Below are 25,861 nucleotides of genomic sequence, written 5' to 3'. Positions count from 1 at the left end.
ACACTTCAGGTCCATACATTTCATGGTAGGTACATGGTAATTAAAAATTGATTTATATTATGATTTTATTCATAGAATTATTGTTCAAAACATTCAAAAATTAACAACAATTATCCACAAAATATTAAGAAAAAACAGTGTTGATGTTATGTTTAATACGTGTTGAAGAGATATGCACTTAAGTTAGCATGCTAACCAGCTAGCCCTTTCTCCCAGTGGTCCAAAGCTCCTGTGCTAGCGGTGTAAAAACTAAAACATCCCTGGTAGTCTGGCTAGCTGCACAGCTAACTGAGCTAACAAGCTAGCTACAGTCATGGCTGTATTAAAATACAGTTAGCATCAGTTAGCAGTTATTCTGGTGATATGCTGCCCCTATTTCTGGTTGTATGAATTCAAGGTGGCCAATTCGTACATAATGAATCTTTTATTAATTCTTATTTTTATTCATTTATTTTACCAGAAACATCTGTGGGCCACATCAAACCTTATGGTGAGCCATCTTTGGCCCGTGGGCCGCACCTAAGGCAACTCAGTACAAAAATACCATATGTGAGGTTTTGAAAATCCATTATTTTCATGTTGTTTTACCTGTTTTTTAAACTAAATAGTTGAAATGCCACTCGTCCCATTATTTTCCTCATTGTCTGTGAATATATTCCAAAAGTTGATTTCATGAATAAAAATGCAAAAACTACATTTGCGTCACTCAGTGGTGCCAAGGTCCTATTTGGCAGACATTGTTCTAAAACCTGAGTGACAGTGCGTGTGTGTGTGTGTGCGTGCGCCCATGCAAGTGCGTGAATCTAATCCTACAGCAGATGGAGGAGGAACAGTATCCAAGACAATACTGGCAGCGGGAGCAGCAGAGGGGTGAGCCGAGGGTTAAGACACTGTCCTTCAAAGATTGATGAGAGCCGACTCTGTGATGGACGTATTCTTGTGTTAGGACAGAACTCCTTCCCAGAAAACACACTGCTTCCATTCACTTTAGCTAATTATGTCAGGCAGTATTTGGCTGTGACTGTTGCAAGACCATGAAATGGGTTTATTGTTACAGTCAAATTAGCAGTAGAGTGATTCTGCTTGTATCAAATGTTTTTTTTATGAGTTAAAACAATTCATTTTTTAGATTTCAAGATCCAGAATTACTGATTATTTTCTTGTGACTTGGAGACAAAGACACAGCTTCTGTAAATTAACAATAAGGAAATTATATTGTTTATGGAGTCACATTCCGAAAACTTGAAGTAAATGGGTCATTGGGTGAATTTTAATGATTTACAACTAAATCTCCAAAACTTTACTCTTCACTAACCAGTTTCAGTGTGTGTGTGTGTGTGTGTGTGTGTGTGTGTGTGTGTGTGTGTGCGTGCGTGCGTGCGTGTGTGTGTGTGTGTGTGTGTGTGTGAGAGAGAGAGAGAGACAGAGAGAGAGAGTGGTAGAGTTTCTGTCTGCTTTTTCTGTTTGCATTTTTGTGTGTCTCCTTGTGACAAAACCTCAATGCCATCAAGGAGACCAAATGTTGTTTCCTCCCTCTCTAATTACCAGCTCTTATGGTTTAGCCTTGTTTAGTTGCCCCAGTAAATAAACTGTCATGTCAGACTGTTTTGTTTCAGGGCACTTCTCGGCTGCCTAAATGTGTTTCCGGATAGGACACTGTTGTTTGATTCTTTTAGGGGAATAATAAGCAACGTTTAAATCTAGTTAAATGTCAATTATACTGTTGTCTTACTGTAGATATACGTGAGGAGTGGTGTAGCCTGTAGCCAGCTCATGAAGAGTTTGCCTGTCTGGTCAGTGTTTCCCAGAAAAAGATCCTCACGAACACAGGATGTCTTACATTTTACTGCTCTATCACTTTGAACTGGTTAAATGCATGACAATACTTAATATAATAATGTGCAGCACAAAAACACAACAAAAGCCTGTAGCTCCAAATGGAGGACATCTGAGGCAGATAATTACAATAAGATAAATCTATGATGACATTTCTTATCTCATGAAGAATATTAAAAAGCTTCAATAGCCAGATAATCACATAAAGAACGCAATAATACTTCTTAATCGGATGTAACACTGTACATTTACTCAGTTGCAGTACACAATTCCAAGTTTGAGGTACTTGTACATGGTTATTTCCATTTTTGGGAAAAGTCATACCTTTCTTCCTTTTCAAAGAAATATGATTTTTTTTTTTTTTTTTGTGATTGTTACTAAGTACATGTACTACTGAACTTAAGTACAACTGTTAGGTACTTGTAGTTCATGTAAGTATAATTAACTTTTTCTTGCAGGGTTGGGAGGGTGACTTTAAAAATGTATTCTGATACAGTTACTAATCGCCTTTAATAGTAGTCAGTAACATAATTCAAGTATCACAATATCAAAGTAATGTAACATGATTACTTTCCATTACTTTTGGATTACCTCAATTGTAACAACAATTCAAGAGTCTCACACTCTGGTGATAGTGAATTGTTGTCATGTGTGCGCATGTGCATGAGTAGTATATCAGTCTTTATTTTAAAATTGTAATCCCCTTATTAGTCCCCTTTTTTAATGAATGTATCTGTAATCTAATTACATCCTCTTTTATGGTTACTTCACCAGAATACATTTACCTTTTTTTTTGTATCCTAATTATGTAATCCCATTAGATGTATTCCATTACTCCCCAGGCTCCTTTAATTGTACATTTAGGTACATTTATTGCCAGAAAATTACTTTTGATACAAAAGATACTTAAGACTTTTACTCAACTACTATTGGCATTAGTCACTTTTACTTATTTATATTTTAACAAGATATTTTTACTTTTAAAGTGTGACTTTTGGTTACTTTATAGACTACTGTGTTTTTCTCTGGTGGCTCTAATTATATTTTATTTTCACTCACATCTTTATTCTGTCCTTCATTTCTGCTTTCATTAACTTGTTTCTTTTACCTTTTTTTCTTTCTTTCTTTCTTTCTTTCTTTCTTGACCATGAATACTTAGCTAATATTCTCAGTACAATAATATAGTATTACTGACCAATTTATGTGAAACGTAACTGATGCTGATTTCAGCACTGGGTTTTGTTCTGACATATTGTTGCTTTTCTGAGGGAATGACACAACCGACTGCTTACACTGCTGTCGCTCACACAGACACACGTGTGACCATAGACCTGACCAACGTCTCTGTGAAAAAAAAACATCCCAAAACCACAAATCCTGCAGAACCAGTCTTTACTGAAGGGCGTACTGAAGGGTGCAGCAACTTTCATTTTCAAGGTTTTTACAGAACGACATCAAGCGGACAGTCCTTTCTTTGACAAAGGACAATAATCCTATCCTAATCTACTTCTGTCGTGCTTTATTCCCTCGTCTTTGCCAGCCTCTTCCCACTGCACTACAGCGGTTTGATGGGAAGTTATTGTGGCTGGATGTGGAAAGAGAGAGATGTTTGGGCCAGCTCTGTCTCACAGGACCCTGTTATAGGTCGGTCAGTCCCATCAGAGCCGTCTCTCTGAGGGCGAGAAGGAGAATTTGCCACATGAACCATGACCCAATTAATCACGGGTGCGAATACAGGAAATCAGACGGTACTTGATTTCTTTGTGTAAACAGTTCAACTAGACAAATTCTTTGAGATAAGAATGAAACGATGTTACAACACAAACTTCCACTGGAAATTGTTTTCAGCCGTAATAATCAGAGGCTCCAGTTTTTCTGCCCTTTGATCAGTTTGACACTGATGTTTGCACATACAAAGTATTCTGGCTTCTGCCCTTTTTCCAAAGCAGGCAACATTCCTATGAATAATGAAAAAGAAATCTTTCACTAATATTCTGGGTTACATCCAGCAGTGCATTCTCTGATTAATGAACAACCTCCCTTTTTCATTTTTTCATTCAACCACCTTCTTGAGAAGCTCAGCATGGGTGTAGTGCATATTAGGGATGGGACGTTATGAACATTTATAGTCACGATTATCCTGGCCAAAATAATTGAAATTCACAATATTATCCCAACAATCACCCAAATATAAACATTAAATTGGCCTTAAAATATACTGAAATCACTTTCCCTTACATTTCGTCAAAAGATCAGGAAACTGTTAGACTGTACTAACAGAAGAGGATGAGGGCCACAGATTTTTTTTTTTTTTCACAATTCCGACTCTGACTATAAACTCCGAACTCTGACTTTAATCTCAGAATTAAAGTCAGAGAAAAAAAGTCAGAATTCTGAGATTAAGGTCAGAATGCTTTTACCGTGGCCCCGATCCTATTCTATATTTTCATCAGCAAACTAGACAGTGTTTTAAAAGCCACTCATGTAAAGATATTCACTATTATCCCAATAGTCGAAATTCACCACAACTGACTAATTCTGAGCATTTTTACTGTGATCTGCAATAAAATCTTATTGTCCAATCCCTAGTGCAAATCCAAAACCCTGATTATATCCAACTCATCCGTCAACAGTGAGGCAAGAAGATGTGCTGCAAATGGAGGTAAAAACCCCATGAATATGCACTGTATACATGTCCAAAGAATGCTCCTACAACCTGAATAATATTGACATTATCTCACAATCAAAATATCTGACTGGAGCATGATGTTTACATGACCTGTATCAAATTTGGGATATTGTTATATTTGGAGAAATTGTGGAATATGAGTCTGCATGCAGCGGCGATTCTAAAGTCAGTTATTATTGTGTTATAAATAATCTGACGCCAACGAACAATGTACAAAATCCAAAATCCAAACCTCATTGACTTTGAGGCAGCAATAGTGAACAATAGAATCACTTTTTTTGGAAGTTCAAGGGGGTTTATAGTTGTCAATGCAAAATGTGCCAATATGAGAGGCCATCGGGGCCGCTTTTCCCAATATTTTGGGGGGGTCCCTAAACATTTTTCTGGTTTGTCTCTCCTGACAGTGCACCTCTGTCTGCATGTAAACACAGTCAATATCACAGAAACTCTGAAGCTACATAAGGAGCACTGTATACTGTATGTTGGGTGGTAGCAGCAGTCAATAAACCCAAATAATGTTTGACTCTATTTTTGGGGACAATAGTTCTATCTGACAAGCGTTGTTAGTATTTGTACCAATTACTATGATTATTTCTCTTGAATGGACTCATAAAGAAGTACTTTAGTAGTATTTTTTATCATGCACTTGGGTGTAATGCACATAAAAAAAAACAATAATGGTGCTTTAATGAGAACAATAACCAGGCCGCTGCAATTTTCCTCAGTTAGAATTCCCTGAAGTGCTGCGAGAAAATGAAAAAGACGAGGGAAAAGGCTGAAGAGTGGTGGTGCTGGCACTGGTAAGAAAGCGTCCCTGGTATGATGTTTGGTGTGGGGGGATAGTGTTACATGCCAGCAGCCCGCTGGCTTCTCCTCCTTCTGTACGCTGCGAGTATGGAGGAATGTGCCGCCTGAGAACCGCAGGGAGGAAGAGGGTACTGACAGCAGGCAGTAAACACAGTCCGCCTATCTGTTTGTTTGTTTGTATGTTACTGTGTAAGAAGGCCAAGGCTCGGCAGCTTCAAACAACATCTGCTCTGTGAGTTTGGAGCAGCGAACGGCCACGCCAGGACACATCATGACTTACAATTGCGGCTCTAAATCAATATTTCCCTCCATCTCGTACCGGATTGTTCCACTGGCAAGAGTTCAAGAATGGACAAGCGCTCATTGAGAAGAGGGAAAAAATGTTGGAGTGGATAGACGGGAGGGACCCATCGCATTTTTCCAATTCACCACAATCAGAAACAGATTTCCAACAATTAGTCTGAGCTAACTTGCAGGTTTAGTGACTGAAAACTCTCAGACCAATGAAAACTATTACTACTGATTATTGTTGCCTGTCAGCATGAAGTTCCTTCAAAGTTATGATATATTCATATTCATGTATCACTGAGATATGCTTGAAATAACATTAATTTTCTTTGATGGCAGTCTCTTTTTTTGCACATATTTTAATTTGAAACTCTTCTGTTGTCAGCATTCATCTTATTGTTAATCTGCTAATTTTTAAGTACTTTAAGTTGACTTTCTTGTAGGAAAAGGGCTTAAATGTGTTATCATTCAAATAAAGAATAACTTAAGCTCAGCTCCTGAATGCTTTCTTTCTTTTCCAACGTCCAGCATATTTATAATTCTGACAATTTTCCATGAATGTGTAGTATTTCAAAATAAATGCAGTTGTTTTCTCAGAAACTACATCCTCATATGTAGTATAAACTACGAGCCCAGAACAACCAGCCCTTTGAACGGACTGTTAGCCGTGGAGCCTCTCGTATTAATCTCTCTCACTGTGTAATAAGTGAATTAGTGGGATGTAGAAGATGATGTATGACGAAGGCTGGCGCGTCTCGAACCTGCTGTAAATCCACATGCCTCAGCCACTTAATAATGTGGCCAGAGACCTCCTGGCATCATTCTTGGCTGTATCCGTTGACAACCTGAAAATAATAAATCTCTGGCGCTCCCAGTTTGCTGTTAAGTCATTTATTTCATAAAAATATCTGCATTAAATGCTTTGTGAAAGAGCCCCAGCTCATTTCAAAGGGATTCTGAAGACACCGCCAGCAACATAATATACCGAGCGAGACAAAAAAAATGAAATTTAAAAAGAGATTTTTCAGCCTGAGAAAGTGAGCGGTTTGTCAAAATGCAGCATGTCATTTGCATAGGCTCAGAGACATTTCCACACATTTAGCAATGTTTTCTACTGTGTGATAATGGTTTGTATAATCGTTCTTCTATAAAAGGTAACTAAGTGCATTCAGTGGGGGCATAACATTAGCATTAGTTAGACTGAGTGCCACTGTGACTTTTGGCATCTCCCTCAGTTTTTCTTTTTTTTCAGATTTGGAGAAATCCCAACCGTTCTGTCCCTTTGCTCACTAAATGAGTTTTTCATCACAGAAAATGTTTTGTCTTATTTAATGCGAGAGGAATTTCTTTTATATCCGAGCGAGACGACCGACGCTGCTATAAATCACATCCAGGAAACTGTAAAAATAATTTGAGTTTTCTGACAGATTCGACAAACCCTCAGTGTTATCGCTGTGCTCGTGTGTGCCGCGTCCTTTAACTTTTCCCATACGTCAGATGCCTCCAACCCCCCACCACAACAGCTGGCGTCTCAGCGAGGGCCCTGACGCTACACTGCCACCCCTGCCTTTCAGCGTGGATCAAGTCTTGTGGTGTCAGGGGCCCCTAATGGCCCTCACTGAAAAATGCACAAAGTCGACCGAAATACAAGCACGTCCAGACGATGAGGAATAAAACTCTGTCCGTCAGACACGTGAACATTATAACACGGAAACGGTATAAATATAAAAATATAAGGCATCGCAGCCACAGTTATATAAGCAAAAATAATTGTGTTCATGCATGAATTAAAGGAGCACTATGTAGATTTGGGGAAGACATTTTCATCAAAATAGAAATATCCTCACTGGCTGATTTTTTTTTATGTCTGAACAAACTAAGTAAACAAACTCTCTTCGTTTTCATGACTGAATGAACTGAATAAACACACTGATTAAAGGACGACACAATTTCATATGGTTTTACTTTGTTTATATTTGGCGGACCCTGCCACCTTTCAAGCTTCTAACAGTGTTCTTGGATCTTATTTTCCTCTGACAACAGCTTGTTTATACAGTTATGGAAAAAATAAATATGTCTGAGTTTGTATCATTACCTCGTTAATCTTAAAATTCTGACTTTGAATTTCTTCTCCGAAACTACATAGTGCCCCCTTTAATTCTCCTTTCAAAAACTCACTGCCTGAATGAGCCGCCTCATTTTCCCTGTGACAAATAATCAAACAACTGGGCTCCATTTCTTCCAGAACGCGGGTTAAAACACAAGTCCCTCCTGGCCTTTTCAAAATGACAGGATCCGGGTGGCTCTTCCAGTTTCTTGATGGAAAACAACCCTAAAACCAAGAGGATCTTTATTTATGATCCAAAAATCCCAGGCCACGTTTGTCTGTTTGATTGAAAACACCAGGTTGTAATAGTCTCTCCCACAGTATTGTTTAAAAAAGAAATTCTTACTGGTTGATTTACAGTCACTTGTTCTAATCGAGGCCTGTATCGAGCTGCTGAGGTTGTCATTTGGCCAACTGGAGCACAAGTGATACTCTGAAGTGATAAAAATGTTGAATCTCTTACATATTGTATGTGTAGTTATATCAAATAGTTCACATTTCCTGTTCAGAATCAAACCAACTGTAGTTTTAGCCAACTTCCAGTGAGAATAGAGCAGATAAAGACTGTGAGTGAGATGATATTTGGTCAATGTGATCAAATTATACAGCAGAGATGTATCCAGGAGATTGGATTACCCTTTTCTTCCCAGACAGTTTTATAATATTTCCCCCTTTGTCTCAGTTTGCGTGAATCAAACTGCATTTTTTTTTTTTGCCAACTGGCTGTGAAATGTGCTGACTAGCTGTCAGTCACGTCCAGAAAGACAGCCCGTGGTAAAGGATCTAAACTGACCTGTGGTGAACTTGCGCGCTGCGTTTTTGTGTTTTGTGCTGCCTGTCAGACTCTGTAGGACCCAGCGGAAAACTCCCCCCAACCGGAGGGAGCCGGAGCGAGGAGAGAGGGAGAAAGCTGAGTGGAGAGAAGACGCTCTCAGATCAGTCAGTGGCTTCATGGAGTTATGTACCTCTGATCCGCCGCCATGGATTGCAATCCGCGATCGCTCCTTTTCATTTTACCTCTTTTATTGTCCTGCGTTGTCCCTGCGTTCACCATCATCTACCCCCCCAATGAAGGTAAGGGGACTCTCTCTCTCTCTCTCTTTCTCTCTCTCTGTCTCTGTCTGTCTCTATGTCTGTCTGCGGACATGTGTGTTTATGTCTGTATGCGTGCGCGCCTGTGTGTGTGTCTGTGTGTGCGTGTGAGCGGTGCGCCACGGCACACGTCGCGGACAGCGCCGTGCGCTCACCGCGGACTTGCTTCTGTCCAAAAAATTATGAAGAAGACAATTTAAAAGACGATCCGAAGCGCGTGAAGGTGACACTCGGTGCCGGGATATTAATCACTTAGAGACAATAATTACACAATAACTTGAAAGTGGGGCCAAACAAGGCAGACAAGGTAGCCTCATTCTGGAAAACGTCGCGATCGAAGCGGTTAATAGTTGTTTAAATGACCCTGAACGACGGTGTTTAAAAGCTCCCACAGCCAAAGTTAATACAAGAGATGCGTGGAAACTCCGATGTCTGTGTTTCATCCAAGAATCCATTTGGGGGTAGACGCCCCACTTCGGCTCTCCAGCCACGCCGATTTAAAGGCAATAAATAGAAGATGAGCACAATCGCACAGTGCGTAAAAACGCGGATGTCTCTTTTTTTATGGGTCTGACCTGGATACATCCAAAAAAGAGTTGACTTGTGGGCTGCTGAGGGGGAGAGCTCGTAAACTGTCCGTTTTTTTTCACGAATGTGTTTCAAATTATGTTTCATTAAAAGAGCGTAAAACGAGGGAAGACTTAACTCTTCTTATTCTCAGCGAGTCTCGCTCATTTCTGTGGCGATCGCAGGCATGTGGCAATATTTTGAGAAAAAAAAAACGCAGACTGATCCACGTTCAGCTCAGTCGCGTCTGCTGCGCCCGGAACAAGTGAACCAGCCTCCTCATGTAGCCACAGATCAGCTTAACTTTCCTCAAATGCGCAAACACACAAAAAAAGAGTAACAAAAACAACAACACGGTCACCTTTACGTCCACTCGTCATGGTCAAAGTGTCAAAGTAAAAAATGAATGGCACACACGTGCTGAAGGGGCAGCTGAGATCTGTAAAGGTTAAAACCGTCCACAGGGGGGGAGACATACATGTGGGTCACACTCTGTAACGGGTCACTCTTATTCCCCTTTAAAAATACAACGAATTAATAAAATACTGACTTAATAGATGTGATTACAAGGAGAAGACAAAAGGCTGTAACGCAGATCTGAGTGATTTAAACCTTAACACCAATAAAGTAATTAAATGAGCCTTCAGTGTAGGCGTAATCTAGGCTCCTCTGTCAATTCAGTGTAGAGAGACAGACAAGTGAGGTAATGAAACGTTCCTGCGCCCTGTGCCTTATTACATGGAGACAGCAAGGAAGAGTGGGGAGGAAGAAAGTAACTCGTCCTGGTGATGGAGGATGAGTTTGGAGAGTTTGGGTGTGAAGGCCACGTCAGAAGAGCCCCTCAAGATGGTGTTGTGTCTATTGGGTTTGTTCTACTCTGCGCTGCTGGTGTGACCAATGAGAAGGTCATTGGAAGTTATTGGTTGCTTCGTCAAAAACACTCCTTCAACTAACTTTAACCTACAAACCTGTTTTTTTCGCTGTCTTTTTTTTGTGCGCCTCGTCTGTGTCAGACAAAGATCGTATCTTACGTAAATCGTAGGACAGTGGCGTTTATTTAATTTCGTCTATCTGACCTGAAAGCACGAGTGGACGAACAATTTGCAGTTCACCCCCCAAAATAATCAGAGAGTGACTGTGTTGTCCTGTGAAAACTCTCCTGTGCTCAAAACTTTTTTTTAAATTCTAACACATTTTCTATGAATATCAGTCAAGAATGAAGTTTATCGAGATGTAAAGCTGATGGATGTTTGGTATCAGCGAACTGAGCAAAAGCACAACTAACACACACGCCACCCTGACAGAACATACAATATGATAAGTGTGTGTTTGTGTGTGTGAGAGAGAAAGAGAGAGAAAAGGAAAAGAGAGAGAGATAAATCATGTAACCGGTTTAAAAGTTCGTATGACGCAAAAGCAACAAAGCAAAAAAGTTCCATTATAAAAAAAAAAAAAAAATCGACCAATTAAATTAAAATCCACCTTCCCAACACATAAATCTGCCAGAGAGTGTCAGTATCGAGCCGCTCCGTCTCCATATCGTATAGATATTCATATAGACAGCTACACCGCAGATCTGACCCTGTTACACACTTTGAACTGGTACAAAGCTGTTTTATTTTCTCAGTCTCTCTGTCCACGCAAATGCGTCTGCTTCTTAAACCTGACTGAGCTTCAGCTTCCACAGACGATCAACACAAAAATCGGAATTAATTGTTGTCTGATGCAGATCAGGCTGGAAGCAGACGAAACTAACTTACAAGTTACAAACTCACAGATGAGGAGCAGAGTTTGGTTTTCTTCTTGTGGAATAAAATAAATCAAACGACACTTTAATTGTGATGGGAACCACATGTGTGACTGGTTAACTAACTGGTTAAAAAGTCACTAAACATTAATTACTTCAAGTTTATAATTAGACACAATAACAAACCTGACCTTTTTATTTAATTTTTTTTAATTTTTTTTATTTTTTACCCAACTCAAATGGTTTTACTTGTCCTCTGCTGGGATAAATGAAGTTCCACTGCTTCTTATTTTTATGCCGACAGGCTGCTGGTGATCAGATCCAGCCTGTGAGCGCGCAGCAGATTAAAAAGAAGCTTGTTTTTGAACTTTAACTTCGATGTTCATAAAATGATCTGCAGTAAATTCGCCGACAGATTTCTCAGGCTCCAAATGAGCAAATTAAGGAATTAATTAAATTCTAACAACTTGTGGACTTTATGGGACTCCTTGCGCACCAACAACAGAGCAGGAAAAATATATATTTCCAAGGAATACAAACCTCAAAAATGGAAAACTTGTGATATTTTATTTTTTTCCTGCTCTTTTATAAAGAAACCAGAAGTTTAGTCATATTTCTTGTAATCTTCTCCCCCATCTCGGCCACATTTTTTTTTCAACAGCATTTACTGCGTGTGTAACTTTCATTAGGTTGTAATGAACTCGTGTAAAACTTTTGGGAAAAGTTTAATGAAACACAGGAAACCTTTGAGAAAATCACTGAAGGGGCGCGGATTCATTTTCACTTTCTTTTAGATGTTGTTTTAAAAAAATCAAAAACAATTCCATTATTGAATCGAAAAAAAAAAAGAAACTTTCTCTCGCCGTGGTGCAGTTTGTGCGTGGTGTGATGTTGGCCCGCTGCGGGGCGTCGGGAGGCCTCCGGTATTTTTAGCCGGCGGTTGGGAGGCTTGGCCCGGGAGACGCAGCGGTCCCGCTGGGGCGGATGGACTCTTGTGAGCGATGGTACCTTTCAGAGGTGCTGGAAATGTGCTTACATACAGCCTTGCCCCTCCTTTAAAAATAACCCCCCTCTCTCTACTTGTACTACAGGCCTGTATTCATATGCGTAAACACTGAGCTGAGCACTGGGAGTGAGATCTTCAGTTTTACAGCATGTGTTTTGGGATTCAGAGTTGGATATAAAACATAAGGTTTGTGTTTGAGAGTGTAGAAATATAAGATTATACAACCTGGATCTGCACAGGAGAGCTGTATGTCTTTATGTGAGTTGAAGTCTGTGTGTGTGTGTGTGTGTGTGTGTGTGTGTATCAGGGATATAAGGTTTAAGAATAGAAGAGGAACAGAGGAAAGAAAGAAAGAAAGAAAGAAAGAAAGAAAGAAAGAAAGAAAGAAAGAAAGAAAGAAAGAAAGAGGAATGGGGGCAGAGGGGTTGGGCAAGCAGCAGCAACATCAGACAGAGCGACTCTGCACTTGAATAATTCATAATGGGAGGTGAACACTTCACCCTTTAACACAGACACAAGTCGCCTTGCTCTGCCTGCACTGCGGCCTGCCAACCTTCACATGCTCAGAGCCAGGCTGCAGAGAGAGACAAAGCCCTCTCCGCCGTGTTCGCCATCAGATCGGAGATATTCGAAGCACATGTGCACACAACTTCTATCCCACCCCGTTCTGCTCTGCCTCGGTCCAGATGGGGAGCGTCTCTCTCCCCGCTTTTGCTGATCAACCCATGTGTTGATTCTGGACCCACTGTCTGACTGACAGCTCCTCCATCTCACTCATCCAACGTCCCAATGTTTTAATTGTGTCTGTGTCTCCGCTGGAGGATTGAATTCCTGCGTACATCTGCTGTGAATCGGGTTTCCTTCATCATATTTTACTGGAAGTGAGGGGGCTTGCTGCCGAACGTCTAACTTAGCTGTTGAATTATGAGAACATAGACATCAAAATAGGCGCCCTGTGGATCTTTGCTCCAATGTTTCGTGTTAATATTTCAACATATGCTTTGCCAGGCGAGTGAAAGTGGTCTCGGGGTTGTGTTTGAAAGGGTGTTCATTGGATTTACTGAGTGATGATACAATAGATCATCCACCACCACCAGCAGCAGCAGCACCAACCCCCAAAAAATCTATGTGTTCCCTTCAGTTCATCGTGAAACCTCCCACTTCCGCTTCACTGGGGTCAGTGTATGTGTGTGGGCGTTTCATGTATCGATTCACCTGTTTCCACCTCTGTGATGTTTTGCTCCCTCCCAGACAGCCTGGCTCAGTTTGCTATTAATACTCCTAGTTCCCGTTTAGAGGCACTCCCTGATGGGGCAGGGGCTATATGCTTGGCTGACGCTAGCTTGCTAACCGACTGTGTGTGTGTGTGTGTGTGTGTGAGTGTGTGTGTGTGTGTGTGTGTGTGAGAGAGAGAGAGAGAGAGGGCGCGAGAGTAAGAAAGACTGTCAGCAAACGTTGCTCTCTTTTTTTATTGCACCCGCTCAAGTGCGCATGTGCGGGAATATGTGAATATGAGTGCGAATACACACTGTACTGTGTGTGTGTGTGTGTGTGTGTGTGTGTGTGTGTGTTTGTAAATGCTTTTCATTTGGTGCGTTCATTTCAGCACAAAGATGTGTGTTTACTCCACTAGTTTTGTTGGCTGTGCATCCTTTTGCTGTGATTCTGTGTTTTTCCTCACCCGTACACACAGTGTTTATGCATGCTTTTGTGTGTGAGTCTGTGTGTGTGTGTGTGTGTGTGTGTGCGGCTGCTTATTTCCCCCTAGCCAAGTGCAGCTGGAGGGGGCTTTTTTCCTCCTGCGATATGAGAGCCGTCTAATTTTCTGCTCTCAAATTCCCCCGCTCGGCTCAATTGGAGTGGTGGGCTCGGCTCGTTGAGAAATGTAAATTGGAAGCAATGGCCCTGGATGCTGAGCTGCTATTATCTGACATGAACAGATAGCTTCATTAGACTCTAATAGGAATGTGTCTACTGCCACTCAACTGGATGAGTGGCTTAGCATGGCTGCAGCTCAGGTGAGCCTCCATTTAGAGGCTTTTTCAGCCTGGAATGTGATAATAAGTCTCCCTCCGTGTGTGTCTTCCTCCTCTCTCCGCCTCTCGGCTGATAGCTATCAGACTCTGCCTGGAGAAAATGATGATTTCCATCTCAACCTTTATTCCAGTGTGAAACAACAATTAGTTCCCAGAGCGGCGAAATCACTTTCCCCCTGAAAATTTCGTTCATGCTCCTTGTGAGGGGTAAATTTTGCTTGACTAAAACGGTTTTCACAGCGCTGACCCACAAACACTCTCTTTGACTGTCTTTGGAGATGTCTACGCTCTCACTGGAGCTTTGAATGGGAGAATACAGGGAGATTGTATTGCTCATATTTTCACAGTGAATAGAGTTACAGCTGCAGGGCCTGACTGCACTGCTGCTTCACTTTGTTGTGTGCGTGCGCTCGCCTCAGTGTGCGAGTGTGTGTGTCGAGCTGTGGACTGATTCGCTCTCAGCAGGATGGGAAAGAGGCTTCATGTTCAAACTTAAAGGAGGAGACCGTCGGAGCAAAGCAGCTTTATTGTTCAGTTTACTTTAGTTGACTATTCATCCTCTAGTTTTTCATGCAGATCACTTTTTTTATGATTATTAAGTCAAAATGTGGAAAGGAAATAATATAAATGAATAATTTTAGAATAATTTGAACTCCAAAAAGCTTTGAATTCAACAGTTTTTGAAAGTGAAGTTTTTTGTAATAATAATAAAAATGCTATACTGCTATAAAATGTGCACAAATAAGAGTCTCCTCACCATTTGTCGCACTTCTGCCCACAAGTTGTATCTGTTTGCTTCTTCTTCACGCTGCAGCAGCGTCGCACAACAACAAGACATCGTATCAGTTTGCAGGAATTTCAAATTAAAGGGGATCTGTGGAACTTCTGTGTTGTGCTGGAAGCCGGTCGTTCGTTTATGTTAGCGGACTCCGTTTCTAAACTATCCTGAGCTAATGTGGTTGCGCTCTGAAGCACTCGAAAATCAGTCCTTCACAAAGAAATCCACAGTCCAGAAGCATTAAGCAACTTCAACAAATCGTCCACAGGCTTGTATAGGCAACAGAGAGAGACGGGGAAGGTCTCATTTTTCGCGTCTTGTTAAAACAACACATGTAAATTGCTACAAATTGTTACATAGAGCCCCTTTAAAATGAATTGTTACATGAATATTGCTAACTCATTTCCATTATTTTTATTGTAGCTCTATTAACAGTTGCTTTCTGTTATTTTATTTGAAGTGGAAGTACTCACAAGCTTGTATTACGTCATAAAGGAGTACTCAGAATTGTAATATTTTCAATGTTAAAGAGGTAATGATACATATTTTTTCCATAATTGAATAAACAAGCTGTTCTCAGAGGAAAATAAGCTCCCCAGAACACTGTTTGAAGCTAGAAAGGTGGCAGGGTCCGCCACATATAAATACTCAGTCTTTCCTACATCTTTTCTTCTGATTAAAACGTCTTCTCCAAACCTACATAGTGCACCTTTAATAGAATCTGGTGCCCGTGACAGTTTGACTTCTGGGGTGGGGGCATCCATGGAGTCACTCCTCCCGCCATAAGCTCTGGTCTGCACTGACAATTGCACTCCCACCCCGTCCATGTGTATACACTAAGAATAGAAAATGTTGCGGCTCATTTTTCTGTGCCCGAAGAAGATATTGTGTTTAAGAGTCAAGTTGGCCAACACAAGTACATAAACGCTAGGACAGTCTGTTTATGCGTGCGCTTGTGTACCTACTGATTTTAGTCCGCGGAGGCCGGCAATTACAAAGAAGTGCAATTACGAGTAAGTCGTGACACCAAAATTGCTCCGTGTTGCACCTTAAAAACTGACACGGCTGCTAGTTTGGCATCATATAAAATGAACCCCTTTCACCGACCCTTGTACCGTCACGCTAATGGAGCACTTTGTCTTATTTTTCCTCCCTTATAATCAATTTTTTAGACATGGATTGCATCTTAGTTTCTGTTTGTTCTCAGCAGGACATTCACATACAATTCCATGTCATTCATTATGAATAGATTTTGTTTTCAGCGTGGCCAATCATATTGTTTCACTCTCCTCTGAAACTGATGATTGGATGTGACCTGGTATACCTGGTGACACCATTGTGTCGCTTGGAAGAATGAGGCTCAAATGGGTGGATAAACACTTCCTGTTGCGATTTTTGAAACGCTGGCTCTACTTTAGTTCAATATCTCTCCTGGATACCTGTGCTGCAGCCAGTCCACCTTGCCAACCTCTGCTTTGATGCTTTACACAGCAAGACACGAAAGCCGGCTCTCACAGTTGGTAAGCTAAGGATATGGGTAGTGTGTGTGTGTGTGTGTGTGTGTGTGTAAGTGTGTGGCAGCTGAGTAAATAGAGTCATGATCAGTGCTTGAGGTTGGTGATCCCTCCTTCGGGATTAGATGAAGGCTAATTGGGGCTAACAAGGACTAGACACTCATATGTTCTCTTTGTTTTCTCTCTCTTCCCCACCACAGTCAACCTGTTAGACTCTAAAGCAAGCCAAGGGGAGTTAGGATGGATTTCCTACCCATCGCATGGGGTGAGTAACCTCTATCTCTGTGTTTACCCTCATCATGTCTGAATGTGCTGACATATTGGAGACAGATCCACGAACACAAACTGGATGTGGGATTCAGGCCCACGCCACATGAAATCAGGATTTTCAAACTCCTGCGGTTCTCACTATGTGATGTTGACCCAATGAGCCAAGTGCAGATTAACCCACTTTTCTTTAGACGATTTTTTTTTTTTTTTTTTTGTCCATTCTCCGTCTCGCAGGTTAAAGGTTAAGCATTCGGAGCTTGCCATATGGTCAAGATGCTTAAGGGAAAATGTATTGCGTGTATGTCCTGGTGTTTAAAGAAAGATTAAGGTATTAAAGGATTTTAGGTTGTAGGCACAAGGAATGTCGATGGGCTTACCCCTTTGTAGTAAATATCCACATCAACAACAGAAACAAATATTTTGCTGCTGCTGCATGTAAACATTGTTGAAAATTCACTTGTTCATCCATCTGTTCTTGACTGTTAATACGCCCCACCTCATTCTGTCAGTCACACATGCTTTAATACTCGTCTCCTAACACACATTTTTCAAGTTGGTGTGTGTTATGCTTGAAAACATTCTGAAAATTTTTTTAAAATAAATTATGAGATCTCTTACCAAAGTTTCTGCTTCTGGATTAGACCTCTGTTGTAATATTTACCAACATATTGCAATTAGGGTTGTGCGTGACTAGCGGACTAGTCGATTAAAAGTCGCTACCATCGCTAGTCAACACCAATAATACTTGAAAATGCCATTGGGAAAATCCAGCACATTTCCTAAAGATAATTGGTTACGTTAAATACATGTTTTTTTTTTCCATAAAATGTTTTATTTAGTGAGTTCCTGTCACGTTTTTGGATAACGTGCAATGTTCATTATGTGCGGAACAAATCGGCACATCTTTCAGCAGGATGTAAAATATGATTCGTTATTGAAGTATGTGATTAAAGGGGCACTATGTCATTTTAGAGAAGAAATAATAAATACAAATAAAATAAATAGAAATAATTCTAACTCAGAAATATTTATTTTTTCCATAGTTGAATAAACAAGCTGTTCTCAGAGGAAAATAAGATCCCCAGAACACTGTTTGAAGCTAGAAAGGTGGTGTTTATTTAGTTTCAAGTTTAGTTAAAATGTCTTCCCCAAAATTACACAATGCACCTTTAACGGTACAGAATTGCTCTTACAACATATTTTTAAGACAATTAACCTTACAGTTTAAATTTTGCTCGACTTGACTGATTTCTGATTGTTTTCTTACTTTTAGATGCGTCATTCTGTCCAAATGTCCGGAAAATTAGGAACGACCCTGAGGGCAATCATTTTTTTTCAGATTTGTGCCGAAATTTATGGCGCAAACGTTTTCTACCACAATGCAAAATATAAAATATAATAATGTAGCTTTCATTAAAAAAACCCACAACAAAATCAACTCGCAACGTTGCAACAACGTAGACCCAACTTTCGGGAAAACGGCGTCTGCAGCCTCATCTATCAACCTCTCTCTCTCTCTGCTACCAGAGTCCCTCCAGTGGGCTCTCACTCAGTGTTTATTTGTCTAACTAGTTAGACTACTGTGCCTTGGGGGCTGGCTCGCTGACACGCACACACACACACACACACACACATACACACAGACTGCTAACACACACACACCACACTTCCTTCTTTTTCCTTTATTAAGTGTTAGAATTACTCCTTGGCAGTGGCTTAAGGTAATCCAGTCATTTGTTCCGTGGAGCTGCCAAACCTTGTTTCCCTCGGCCATATACAGCGCTGGCACTGTCACAACGCTCAAAGTTTCTTCATGAGGTTGAACCACAATGAAAAAAATGACCCGAAAAGGAAAAAAAAGTGCACGCTGGTTGAGATGCATTCAGTCCAAAGACGATTGCAGACTGCAGAACAATTGCGTGACCATTCCGAGGGAGAGATTGATGTTGTGCTGATAGAAGTTATTCACGTATGAGCGAGTAGGAAAATGCGAAGCGATGGACGTCGGAATGTGCGATAGAAGTTCTGCAGCGAGCTCTGCTTTATTTCAAGTTGTTTGCTCTGAAAAAGTTCAGAAGAAAAAACAAGTGGTTGCACAGTTCATAAGAAAATGCTACGGGAAAGGAAGCCAATGTCATTCTTGAACGAGAACGACTCCAGAGAGAAAGGGAGGAGGATCAAAAAGAGGTAGAGAGAGAGAGAGAGAAGGGGAGGAAGAGGGGAAGAAAGAGAGAGGAGGAGAAGGGGGAAGGACAGGAGAGGATGAGAGAGAGACAGAGAGGGAGAGATACTGCTGATGATCAAGTCCTCAAGGTGAATCATCTGTAATTACTCACGTCATCCACTGACTGCGCTCCGATAAGCAGCCTGCCCTGGGAGACTGCTGCTCACAAATGATTTCTCATAATGTGGCAGTGGCACTGAGCCCTCACACACACACACACACACACACACACACACACACACACATACACAAACACTCATTCACATTGATGGAGAGGCCGCGGCTATTGGCCTACCGAGACACAACGTGCTCCGGTCACAACAAATTAAGAGCTTAGCCTCCCCTGGATGTTCACTCCGTAGCCACCGACGAGACTGACAAGTGTGTGTGTGTCTGTGTGTGCGAGTGCATGTGATCCAGATATACTGTTATCTGTCTGGGAGGCAGGCTGATTGCTGAGCAGTGTCCAGGGGGCTTAGCCCTTCACAAGACTAAAGAGTGTTAAAGATTACATTCTTGCGTGCTTTGAAAGCATTCTTCAGCAACAAACCAACACCCCAGACACTGGCTGTGCATACAAAATAGAATTAATGGGCACATAACGAGTGAAGTCCATTTTTCATCAGGACCAACCGGGGATACAGCCGCATTGATGTTTCTGCCAGGACTGTTTCATATTAACTGGAAAAAAGTAACATTTCTGCTTAGCTAGTTATTTTTGCAATGTGAGAGTTTTTATGGTCATCTGAAATCTGGAGAGAATAAAGTATTTTTAATATTAAAAGTTTATAAAAGGTCATTGAAACACACATTTGCCTCAGTTCAACTCAGTCACAACTTAACTTTACTTATTTTGCAGCATTTTCAACAACCGTTTGAATTCTTTCATGCTAGAATAAAACATGTGTGTCAGATGTTACAGTACTCAGGCGTCCTTATAGGAAAATTGGTATTAAAAGAAGTCAGTGCCAAAACTAGAATGAGACTCAATAGAGCACATACCCCCACCTCACTCATAGGTACCAGACATCCATGCATTATTCCCTCAGAAATTGACGAAATGTCTAAAAACACTCTATGTGGCAATATTAAATAAAGTGAGAAAAAAAAATCCTGGATCCGCTCTAAAAGTTGATGGGCTCTATTCCGGCCCGTCCCACATCCTCTGTCCAAATTTCGCGGAAATCCATTCAGTAGCTTTTGTGTGATCCTGTTGACAAACCAACAGATCAGTCAACAAACGGACACGGGTGAAGCCATGACCTCCTTGTGCCTTAAAGTTTACAAGTTGATTTTACTTTGGAAAAGTCAGGATACCAATTACCTCAGAAGTACCAACTAAAGTGGACTATTACATTTAAGTTGTATGAGCAAAAAAGTTTCAACAACTTAAAATTATTAGTCTACTTTTTTTAGGTTATTGGTTCAGATTTTACAGTGTGGCAGAGGTTACTAAGAAGAAGAAAAATAATATACAATATATAATAATATACATTGTGTAGTAAAATATCCTGCCTGTAAATATTTAGACTTATACTCTCCACAGGACTGTGTAAGTCTTTTGTAAAAAGCTAAGTAACAATGGCACTGACTGAACTTTTGTATCCCGATGAAGAAGCTTGACGACTATAAAAAAACACCCCGGCAGTCACAGTGTGTTAACTCTGCACATACCGTCTGAAATAATGAGAGATATTTAACATACAGACATTCACAGCCCACATTCCATTTCTTAGGTCTAGAGGGAGAGAGGGTGGGTGGGTGGGGGGGCTGCAAGGCATGGTCTTTTATATTTTGATCAGGGTCTACTACTTCAGCAGGCTTCCTATTTTTTTTCCCCCTCTCAGTGTACAGACTGCTGTTTCAACTCCTTTTGTCACCTAAGGGCTCTTAAAGCCCCCCACACCCTGCTGCCACCCCATCTAGGAAATCAGCCTGACCAGCATAAAACGTTCTCCCCGTACCCTCCGAAAGAGAGAGAGTACAGAGAAAAGCCCATCATAAACGAGGATTAACAGGGCAGGGCGAGTGACCGGAGAGGAGGAGGAGGAAGAGGAGGGTGTATTAAGTGTGTTATAGTTACATTCGTCCTGGTAAGAAAAGCTGATGTCAACCGTCTGACTGATAGCAAGGATACAGCATGACAAAGGTTTAAATACGACATCAAATACGCACGTTAGGACAAGAAATACATCCCAGTCGTATATCAGTATTCCCCAAAACAATACAAAATATTAGCCCTTTGTATAATTAAACAGCCGTGAATAACAGATGTCCTACCAGTGTAACAATAACACCCCACAGTATTATGAATGTCGTGCCGACGCGGTTTCTTCGGAATTAATTGAAAACGAATGAATCCTTCAGCGGTCGTTGCTGATGTGTCCTTGAGCAAAGCATTAACAAGGATTAGCTGGGGCAAAGGCTCGGAGCCGTTCGGAAACAGGAGGAAGGACGAAGAAGAGAGGAGTATTAGGGTCTCCCTTTGGTAAGGCCGGCTGATGAAATGTCCTCTGACTGATATGCTGCAGTTGTCGTGTCTGTGACCCCGCCGACCTCTGTGGAGCCCAGAATGTAAGCTGGCTCCGCACTTGTTGTGGGCGCTCCGGTCTTTCGATACACTCCTCTCCAGCTGTAGGAGTATAATGGACAGTTGTAAAGACGCTACGTACTGTATGAGCTCTGTTTCTCTCAAGATTTTTATTATAAAGCCCCAGTCAGCAAGTCTATCTCCAAAAAAAGACCACAAATAGTCTATTTAAGATATACAAATGAAGAGTTTGACTTGAAAAGTAACAATAAGAAACATTTAAATACAGAAAAATCTCCATATATTTTGTGCTAAACTGAATATTTCTGTAATAAATAAATATAAAAAATAAAAAATAAATTAATTAAAAATAAAGTAAAACAATTTCATTAATTGTATAATTTTTGGGCAGCAAGGATCTTATTAATATAGTAATTATTGTTACACTGAAGATTTGACCTTTATTCCTATCATTAATAGAATAGAGTCACAGAAAAAAAGAAAAAATGTATTAGGTCATAACTGAAACCCCATTAATTTCATAAAATAATTTTTTTTAAAAATTGCAGTAATTGTCAATCCTCGACATAAATAATACAAATTGGAAATTGAAAACTGCAAAAATGATTGCATCATTTTGAAACCTTGGAATAAAGCATCATGATTCTCAATCTTGTTTCTTTAAACATGACTAGTCTCGGTATAACTGCATTGTTACCCTACACTGGCCCATCCACTGGTCCATTAACTCCCACTGACCTGCGTCTCTTTGAAGTGGGCGGACTGGTGTGCTGACTCGGTGACTCTGAGACGTGCCTGTTGCCGTAGTTGTAATGTCACGAGCGGATCGAGTTACCGCACTCCATTTTACTGTCCCTTTGGCTGCTTCACCTACCTACAGCACAGATCAGAGGAACCAGGGGCAAGATCACACCAAACTGTGCCCCAACTGTGACCATCAGGGGTCGGGGTCAGAGGTCACGAGGGCTGGTGTAGGGTCGTAGTGTTGTTATATATCAATTAGAGGGCAGGGAGAGGGGAGTTATGCCTCCCTGGAGAGAAACAAGGAGGTGGCCGCTCACTTTGGGCCTTTATTTATCCTGGTCGACATACAAACAGATCCACACGTTCACTGTGGGAGTTGCCTCTGCTGGTGGCAGAGCTTCATGCTACTGCAGAAAGCGAAAAGCAGTAGCGGTGAAAATGTTACGTCTGGATTGAAAGGACACCCGAAAATGAAAATGCAGTCATTTTCTAGTCTACAAAACATTTCTGGAGCTTCACAGCAAAACAGGGTTGCAGCATTCTCCTAAACAACTGAAGTAGATGGGGTCTTGTTTTCAAACATAAACATAACAATAATAATAATAAAATGACTTAATACAGCTTGTCTGGTTGATTAAAAAAAGACATTATTTTCACCCTTGATGCACAGTCAAGCTCACTGCATTCACTTTAGGCAGCGTGGGCGCTAACACTGTTAGCTTAGCGGCCACAGTGCATTTTTCGGCTTCAAAGAACTGTGTAAATAACACATTTTCAAGTCAATTTGGGATCTCAGGGCTTCCGGAGACTTGGATTACACCAGACAAGATGTATGTAGCCATTTTATGTTTTTTTTTATGTTTTTGTTCTGCTTTTGTCCCCACCTGCTACAGTTGTTCTACCACATAATCTTTTGTGGATTAAGAAACGTCCCCCCTAAATTTCCATGGGAGTGAGGAGATAATGATTGATTTTTTTTTTTTTTATCCTTTAATTTAGTCACTGAATTTACCATGAAGTTTTGCAGGATTGTCCAACATTGTCTCTCTAGTCTGCACAAGCTCCGTGGCGGTTTATTTCTTCATAGCAGTGGCTGAAGACTCATGGCTGCTGCAATCCCATTTCACCCCATACGAGTAATACCTGCACTAGACCAAAGAGCACATCACTCTCTCCCAACAGATTATTTTTTGGGGATCTGGAGCCATATAATTATCTTGAGACATTCTCTGTTTATTTCCTTTCCTTGTCGAGCAAGGGACAATAAAACAAGCCTTACCTAACCAACCCAGGGAAGTGACTCAAGGTTGGAGGAGATCATTCTTATGATGTAATGTTTGGGGATTGGGGGGGTGGGAGAGGAGAGGAGGGGGGTAGCTCCATGTAATAGATGCTATCCTCCAGAGTGGGATCCTCACATCATAGCAGAGGTCTCATTTACTTTGGCAGAGACTAGCTCAAGTCAAGTCATCTCTGTCCTCTGGGATAGGATATAGCACACCCGACACACACATAGCCTACATACAGGCGCATACACACACCTGGGTTTGATTTTAGAGCCCCTTGTGTGTGTGTGTGTGTGTGTGTGTGTGTGTGTGTTTGTGTGCAAACTTCAGACCCCTCCCAAAGACAGAAACAAAAACAGCTTTAGATTTAGCCCAGTTTGCATCATATCGGTGAACACGAAAGTACACAAAGGGATAAGACATAAAGCCTGCAGCTCACAAAGACATCTGCTCACAGAGAATACACACACACACACACACACATTCATGCAGAAACACAAACACTGTGCCCTCCACCCTCACGGCCATTTGTTCCGTTAGAAACAAATTTTGCCTGAGTAGCTTACTTTTCAGGGTCAGGGGAAATCAAACACGGAACAATGAAATGTAAGAATGATTTTCTGAATAAGCGGAGAAGCTCTTGAAGCAACCAGACAGGGTGGGCACAAGCCAGAGCAGACACTTAAGTCTGCTCCATTTACAATGTGCTCCATCCTCTTTAAATTTCTCATTAGATGGCAGAGAGAGAGAGAGTTAGAAAGAAAGGCACAGGGCCAGTGGCAGAATACTGTACGTGCTGTGTGCCCTTCGTGTTTACACGGCCACAGTGCTGTTTGCCACTGTTGTGTTGTAAATGTGAGGTACAAATTTTCTCAGAGAGAAACCCTGTCTTCCAGAAATTACATTTATTTCGCCAAATGCATTTTTGATTGAACATAATTGTTACATACAAAGTGTTTTGGCACCAGATACCAGGGTTTGCACCTCCTAAAACACTACAGTTAAGGCCAAGAAAAAGTTTCTCTGGGGGCAAATTTAGGTCAAAACATTGCCTGCACTGCTACCAGTCAGCATTAAAGAAGCTCCATAAAGCAATTTGTAGCAATTTACGTGTATTAATCACTTTTTTATTGGCTTTAAGTGAGCGGATTGACCACATGATATGAAAAATGAGGCATTACTGTCTCTCTCAGCCTGTGGGCGATTTGTTTAAGTTGTTTAATGCTGCTGGACTGTGGATTTCTTTCTGAAGGACTTGAGTTGGATTTTCCGCCACAGTCCAAAAGATTTGTTTGACTTTATGCACGTTCTCGAGTGCCTCCTCTCTCCGCTCCGCTAACAGAAAACAACAGTAGCTCGCGTTAGTTGAGAAATGGAGCCTGCTAACATAAACGATCGGCTTCTAGCACAACACAGAAGGTCCACAAAGAGTTTAAAATGTCTTATATTTACCAATATGCTCTATCCAGAGAGACCTAGATCATTCTGTAATCATAACCAAATGCTTTGAGTGCATAAACATCACCAAAATTAAAAAAAAACAACCTTACTTCACTTAGTGTGTATTTGCAGGAGTAGCCGCCTCACTGGCTTCCAACAGTGTTCTGAGGACCTTATCTCCCTCCGAGGATGGCTTGTTTTCTCAGTAATGAAAATAATATAATTGTATTATTACCTTATTGATATTGTAAATATTAACTTTCTGAGTTTAAATAGCTTTTCCAAAACTACACAGTGCCCCTTTAAGTTTCTCTCAAAACTCATTTGCTGCATTAAATTAGTGCTCTGTAAACGTTCAGGGAGACAAAAAATGTACTCTCGTCATGGTTCTATACACACAAGGTTTAAGTATTTAGTATTTTCATGTATTTTTGGAAAGAACTTGTCCCTGTATATTTCTGCATTGAGAATTTTTAGCAGGTAAAACTTCCACTGATATCTTTTAACCAGCGGCAGCAGAGACAGATCGCATCTGCACAGAGATCGTTAGATCCCCGGCTGTGCTGCTTTCAGTCCTGGCAGAGAGACATTTAACTCTGACAGCAAATAAATATATAAAGCATGCAGCAGATTAGGATGCCTCCCTTTCATTACGTTCAAGTAAGTACATTGTCTTATCAAACCTAATGTCACCAGAATCACTAATCATAGTGGCAGATCGTGCCTTCCCTCTGCGCTCTGTTGTGTCAGGGTCTATCATCAAACCTGTCTGCATGTCACCACGTCATTATTCCTACATATATTTGGAGTCGAGTGATTAAACACATGAGTCGAACGAGGTGAAAATGTCAGGTTTAGCTTCGCCTCTTCATATTTAGC

The 25,861-nt window shown here is 40.9% G+C and overlaps 1 protein-coding gene across 2 annotated transcripts in view; it reads left to right on the top strand.

Annotated features, from left to right (window-relative positions):
• The first annotated feature begins 8,691 nt into the window (after positions 1-8,691).
• The window catches only part of epha3 (eph receptor A3), a 113,557-nt gene continuing 96,387 nt past the window's right edge, over positions 8,692-25,861 (top strand). For both annotated transcript variants that reach the window (XM_073473479.1, XM_073473478.1), the window contains exons 1-2: positions 8,692-8,801; positions 16,668-16,732. In XM_073473479.1, coding sequence (XP_073329580.1) covers positions 8,708-8,801; positions 16,668-16,732 — 159 coding nt within the window. In that variant the 5' untranslated portion in view covers positions 8,692-8,707. The remainder of the gene's footprint in view (positions 8,802-16,667; positions 16,733-25,861) is intronic.

Source organism: Pagrus major, chromosome 9, assembly GCF_040436345.1.
Source record: "Pagrus major chromosome 9, Pma_NU_1.0".
In the NCBI taxonomy this organism is placed as follows: domain Eukaryota; kingdom Metazoa; phylum Chordata; class Actinopteri; order Spariformes; family Sparidae; genus Pagrus; species Pagrus major.
This window is presented reverse-complemented; position numbering and strand designations above follow the sequence as displayed.